Source organism: Mandrillus leucophaeus, unplaced genomic scaffold (genome assembly GCF_000951045.1).
Source record: "Mandrillus leucophaeus isolate KB7577 unplaced genomic scaffold, Mleu.le_1.0 Scaffold341, whole genome shotgun sequence".
Taxonomy (NCBI): Eukaryota; Metazoa; Chordata; class Mammalia; order Primates; family Cercopithecidae; genus Mandrillus; species Mandrillus leucophaeus.
The window spans coordinates 2,283,256-2,290,093 of record NW_012103599.1 but is presented as its reverse complement, the minus strand read 5'-3'; the positions used below and the strand labels follow the sequence as shown (position 1 = coordinate 2,290,093).

General features: G+C 42.6%; 1 protein-coding gene across 4 annotated transcripts in view; it reads right to left on the bottom strand.

Annotated features, from left to right (window-relative positions):
• Positions 1–434: 434 nt before the first annotated feature.
• PGM1 (phosphoglucomutase 1) overlaps positions 435–6,838 on the bottom strand; it is a 66,283-nt gene continuing 59,879 nt past the window's right edge. For all 4 annotated transcript variants that reach the window (XM_011988945.1, XM_011988946.1, XM_011988947.1 and 1 more), the window contains exons 10-11: positions 6,222–6,356; positions 435–1,093 (exon numbers count right to left, since the gene is read on the bottom strand). In XM_011988945.1, the coding sequence (XP_011844335.1) occupies positions 1,004–1,093; positions 6,222–6,356 (225 nt within the window). In that variant the 3' untranslated portion in view covers positions 435–1,003. The remainder of the gene's footprint in view (positions 1,094–6,221; positions 6,357–6,838) is intronic.

Genomic DNA, 6,838 nt, shown 5'->3' with positions numbered 1-6,838 from the left:
GCTCTCAGATTCTGAGGGTTCTGCCTCCCTTCAATAAGCATCAAGGCATCTCAGTACTGCAGAGCACGTACCAGTGCTTTGCTACTGAAGCACTAGGAAGAGGAAAATCACTCTTCCTTTCCCTTGTTCCAAGTTAACCATGTCAAGCTTGATTTGTCTACCTTGGAAGAATCCAGAGCTCAGGTGACCCTGCTAAGATTTTAAATTACAATTCTCTTAAAATTTATGTTACTTTTTAGAATATTCAGGACAATAAAAAAAATTACAATTCTTGAGTCTAAGGATTTGCAACCTAGCCCAGAGACCGTTTCATTTTCTGGCTAGGACATGAAAACAAAATACAATACTCCCCACCTTCTAAAAAAAAAAAAAATCGTTTTTCTTCCTAAAATCAAAAAAGTACTTTGCAGTTAAGAAAAAAAGACGACAAGCAATTGTAGCTTATTTTCCTTTATTATCCCAAAATATCTGTGCGAATGGGACAATGTCGCAAAACAAGGCAGAAATCTGTAGCCAAGTACGTCTCACTCAGAGGAAAGAACTGATTGGACAGAAGGCACCAGAAATTGCATTTTGTTGGGTTACATGTAAACAGGAAATGGGGGGAAAGATTCACGAAAGAGAAAGGAATTTGCACCGTCATTTCATTGCCACATCCTAAGGATGAAGAATGGCCTTGCTCGCTGCTGATGCTCCATCTGCACCTTACATTGTAGTGTAAACTGTACCTGATGCTAAGAAGACAAATACCCACACAGCAGCAATGCAGAAGGGCATGAAAAGGAATTGAGATTGATCTAAGCCAGCAGGTCCTCTTTCCCTCATAGCTCCCAAGGGCATCTTCTTTGGCAGTGCCTCGCAAATGCACTGCTCGTCAACTGGTTAGTGGAAAAGTCAAATCCTAAAAAGCTTGGTGAATACATTTTGTTTCTGTCATGCTCTTCAATCAGATGACTTGGATGGGTCCGGGGGTGGAGGGACGTACCACATCTGGCCTGTCTTCTTAGGTGATGACGGTGGGTGCACTGCGTCCCGTCCTCTCCTGCAGCTGGGACACTTTGAGAGCAATGGAAATAAGGGGGGCCAACATGACCTGAGGAAGACATAGAGAGAAGCTTTTCCATCACTTCCTCTAAACACAGATGCTTAGCTCCAAAAGCATATGTCTGACTGCCCACTTCCAGGTCTCCAAGGCTCCTCAAACTCCAGAAGTCCAAAAACAAACACATGTTATATCCCCCAATACCTAGTTCCAGCAGTTTCTATTTCAGTGGATCAACACTACTGTGTGTCATGTAAAGTGAACAAGTAGGAGTTGCTTCTGACATCTTCCTCTGCATTTTCCCCATGCCCAGTCCATGAGCAGGCCTAAGTGACTTTTCTCCGCTAAATCTCTCTCCACGGCCCCCTTTTCTCTCCACTCTCCGGCTGTAACTCTTGCCAAGTCAATATCCTCTCTCTTACCTGGAGCACTGAGTGCCTCCACATCCACTTGTATATCTTCCACTTTCTTTCCCACACTGTACCCAATGGGATTGCTATGGTTTGGCTCTGTGTCCCCACTCAAATCTCATCTTGTAGCTCCCATAATTCCCAAGTGTTGTGGGAGAGACCCAGTGGGAGATGATTGAATCATGGGCGTGGGTCTTCTCTGTGCTGTTCTCATGATAGTGAAAGGGTCTCATGAAATCTAATGGTTTTAAAAACAGGAGTTTCCCTGCACAATTTCTCTCTTTTGCCTGCTGCCATTCATGCAAGACATGACTTGCTCCTTCTTGCCTTCCACCATGATTGTGAGGCTTCCCCAACCATGTGAACTGTAAGTCCAATTAAACCTCTTTCTTTTGTAAATTGCCCAGTCTCGGGTATGTCTTTATCAGCAGTGTGAAAACAGACTAACACAGGAATCTTTTTTTTTTTTTTTTTTTTTGGAGACAGAGTTTCGCTCTTGTTCAGGCTGGAGTGCAATGGCGCAATCTTGGCTCACCGCGATCTCCGCCTTCCAGGTTCAAGAGATTCTCCTGCCTTAGCCTCTCTAGTAACTGGGATTACAGGCATGAGCCACCATGCCTGGCTAATTTTGTATTTTTAGTAGAGACGGGGTTTCTCCATGTTGGTCAGGCTGGTCTTGAACTCGCGACCTCAGGTGATCTGCTGCCTCCCAAAATGCTGGGATTACAGGCGTGAGCCACTGTGCCCAGTCTAATACGGGAATCTTTAAAAATGCAACAACCCCTCCCCACATCTACTTCTTGCTTAAAGGAAAAAAAAAAAAAAAAAAAATTGTGTTGCTTAAGTAAATAAATGCTTTCAATATTGAAAAAAAAAAAAAACTAATAATCTAGTTGAACTGCCCATTTTACAGATGAGAAAATTGATACCCAAAGAGATGAAGTAATTTGACTAAATGACTCAATAGCAGAGCTAGGAGTAGTACATTTTCTACTGCTGACTGCTACTTTTTCTTGTCTAAATCGCCACCAATTCATTATACCTGGATGAGGAGAATCAGCTCCACCTGCTGAAACTGCCACGTGCCATTCCCCTTAGGGCTTGGGCAGTCCCCACAAAGTGTTGATGGCCTAGCAACTGCAGAATAAGGGAAGGCAGCTCCCCGGCTAGATGGTGATACACCTGGGCATTGTGGGATCCTCACACCATTCACTGCCATCCCACCTCCCGAGGACTGTGGTTCAGAGGAAACAAATTTCTTTCATTCTTTGAATCTACCATGTGCCAAGCATTTATCTTGATGATCAAAAGACAAGTAAACACAATTTCCTTTTTCCTTTTCTCTTGTGCTATTAAGTCTCTATAATGCAGACCCCATTGCCTTTGGTTGAAGTTTTAGGGATGCCTACAACACAACAGGGTACTGGTGATGACTGAAACTGGGGCCTGCCCACTGGAAAAAATGTAAAAGTGAAGCATTCTCTCATCTCCCGCTTTATGTAATAAAAGCAACTATACTACTCATGTGAGGTACCTACAGTGGTCAAATTCAGACACAGGAAGGAGAAAGGTGGTACCAGGGATTGAGAAAAGGGAGAAGTGGGGAGGCGCTGTTCAATGGGTATAGAGTTTTAGTTTTGGGGAAAAAAAGTTTTAGAGATACGTTGGACAACAATATGAATATGTACAACATTACTAAACTGTATACTTAAAAGTGGCTATAATAGCAAATTTTATGTTATGCTTAAAATTAGACTAAAATAACTATGAGAGCTGCTTATTCTGAAAAGTTAACGGTATATGCCAGCCACAGTGTTTAAACATTTTGCATTTATTATCTCCTTAAATCCCAGTAACAACTGGATGAAGTAGGTATTACTCTGCCATTTGACAGACAAGAAAACCAAGACTCAAAACATTGTGATGACTTACCCAGGGACACACAGTTATTAAGTGGCAGGAATAGAATTTAAAACAAGAGCTCTCTAACCCCAAAACCTTTGCCCAAAACCACTTTGCCAGGGGTTTCCAAATGAGTTTCACAGGATTTTAATTAGGTGTTAGAAGAAAAAAGGCTTTGTGGAAAAATAAGCATGGCAAATGCTATTTGTTTTATTTTACTTTTAATTTTTTAATAAAAATTGTTTATGTTTAAGGTATATAATATGATGTCTTGATATACAAACACATAGTGAACTGATTACTAGAGTCAAGTCAACTAACATATCAATCTTGTCACCTACTTACCTTTTTTGTTGTGGTGGTGCTAGTGAGAACAATTAAGATCTACTCTCCTAGTACCTTTCAAGTGTTATTCATTATAGCCATCATGTTGTACATTCCATCTCTAGAACTGCTTCATACTACAAAACTGAAATTTTGTACCCTTTGGACCAACATCTCTCCATTTTTCCCATCCACTAGCCCCTAGCAAGCCCCTTTCTACTCTGTTTGTATGAGTTTCACTTTTTTTAGATCCCACATACTAGTGAAATCATGCAGTATTTGCCTTCCTGTGTCTGGCTTATTTCACTTAGCGTAATGTCCTCCAGGTTCATCCATGTTGTTGCAAATGGCAAGATGGCAAGATTTTTGTTTTTGTTGTTTTAAGGCAGAATAGTTTTCCACTGTGGTATACACACACACACACACACACACATATATATCTCTCTCACAATTTCTTCATCCATCTGTAGATGTGCACTTAGGTTGGTTCTATATCTTGACTATTGTGAATAATACTGAATGAACAAGAGAGAACAGATATGTCTTTGACATATTTATTTCAGTTCCTTTGAATATATATCCAGAAGAGGGATACTGGATCATATATTAGTAGTACCAAAAAATTTTTAACTTTTTGAGGAACCTCCATACTTTTGGTTATTCCAAAATAGCTCTACCAACTTACATTCCCGCCAATAGTGTCTGAGGGTTCCCTTTTCTCCACATCCTTGCCAACGCTTGTTATCTTTTCTCTTCTTGAGAATGGCCATCCTAACAGGTGTGAGGTGACAGCTCACTGTGGTTTTGATTTTCATTTTCCTGATGATTAGTGATGTGGACCACCTGTTGGCCATTTGTATATTTTCTTTGGAGAAATGTCCTTCAGTAAATGCTATTTAAACAGTTACCTTTACTGCAAGTCTTCTTGGCACCCTCTTTTTTTCTTTCCTTTTCTTTTTTTAGAGGTGGGGTCTTGCTATATCACCAGGCTGAAGTGCAGTGGCTATTCACAGGTGCGATCCCACTACTCATCAGCATGGGAGTTTTGACCTGCTCTGTTTCCAACTTCGGCCTGTTAGCCCCTCCTTATGCAACCTGGTGGTTCCTCTCTCCCAGGAGGCCACCATATTGATGCCAAACTTAGTGTGGACGCCCTACAGGCATAGCACACTATAGCCCAGAACTCCTATGCTCAAGTGATCCTCCTGCCTCAGTTTCCTGAGTAGCTGGGACCACAGGTGTAGGCCACCATGTCCGAATTCTTGGAGCCTTTATGGTGCATTGTATGCTGTGAATCACTGAGAAGGGGCTAACGTACCACAACACTTCGCCAACTTTTTTCTAGCTATGGAGCTCTGGTTGAGATGAGGATTGTGAAAAACACTTAAACTCCTGTATTTCACTGCTTCCCCTTGGCTCCTCCATTTCTGGGGGTTGTCCTTCAAGTTCACTGTCCCACCCTTTGCTCCCAGAGTCCCTCCTTACTCTGATATACTTCTGAAGACTTTTGGGGGAATGGCTGAGGAACCCAGCTCACCAGGCTGCAGGTCTGCAGACCGTTCTGTGAAGACACATGAAACTATGCCTCTCCCTGTCCCCACCAAATCTAAGAACCAGTGTGTGTTCTGTCCAAGCAGGTGACCAGACCAAACAAAGCAACAAAAGGCTGGTGACAGAGCAGAACACCAGACGAGGGCTGACTTAAAGATCAGTTATCCTGGGTTGGGTGCAGTGGCTCACACATATAATCCCAGCACTTTGGGAGGCTGAGGTAGGAGGATTACTTGAGGCTAGGAATTCAAGACCAGCCTAGGCAATGTACTAAGACCTCCACCCTACAAAAAAAAAAAAGTGAGCAGAGCATGGTGGCACATGCCTGTAATCCTAGCTACTCAGGTGGCTGAGGTGGGAGGATTGCTTGAGCCCAGAAGGTGGAAGGTGCAGTGAGCTGAGATTGTGCCACTGCACTCCAGCCTGGGAAACAGAGTGAGACTCTGTCTCAAAAAAAAAAAAAAAAAAAAAAAAAGAGAGAGACTAGTTATCCTTCTAGGCATGTAAACCTATGAACTGTTACTTAACTTTTCTGTGCCTCAGTTTCCTTATCTGTAGCAGGGAGAAAAATAGTCTAAGTTATTTGAGAATTAAATGAGTATATTTTCATAATGGGCTTACAACAGAGCTTGGCAAACCATAAATGCTCAGAAAATTGTTTATTTTTATTTTTTATTTATTTATTTATTTATTTATTTATTTATTTTTATTCAAAGTCTCAGTCTTGCTCAGGCTGGAGTGCAGTGGTGTGATCTCAGCTGACTGCAGGCTTGACCTCCTGGGCTCAGGTGATCCTCCCACCCCAGCCTCCCTATTTTTATTATTATAAATTATTATCTGTAATGTTGCGGACATGGAGAAAGAAACATGGAGGTAAGTGAGCACAGCTGGTACCTTGTTGAGTCATTTGAAAAGTAGGCATTGAAACACAGGCTCAAACCATCATTCCCTTGAACAGAATGAACTAACCAGGGTACAGGGCTGGGCATTACCTGAGGGTCCTGGTTAATCTTGGCAACATCCTTCTCATAGCTATCAATGTACAGCCGAATGGTGGCCCCTGCACTCCCAGTGCCGCTCAGTCGGAAGATGATTCGAGAACCATCTGTGAAAATGAGCCGCAAGCCCTGGAAAATATAAGCAGAGATTTTTTTTCCCCATATGCTGGGAGATTGAAGGCTGGCAAATTATGAGGGGTCTATTTGGTGATGTAATTTCATCCATACTTGATCAATTGGAGGGTTAAATCCTTGATAAATGGCACTAGCTGCAGCTCGTAAGCCTGCCTTCCGTCACCCTCTCTGCATCCAGCTGATGGGGGCTTAGCTATGGGGGGAGAAGCATTTCCAGGGTCATGGGAGACCTGACCTCAGTGATGCTGGGTGAGGTGAGGGCTTCCCTCCTCTCCCCACTTCCCTGTGATTTATGGACTAACCATTCCAGTTTGAAGCTTAATAATGAAGCACATAAAGCTGCTAGATGCAGAAATCCAACCCCCAGATCAAGAGGGAGACATGGACCAAAGGAGCTGAAACCAGAGCAGAAGAGGTCTCTGGCAGAGGAAGGGAAGGACTCTTACAAACCACCAGCAAAGGTCCTCAAAAGAGAA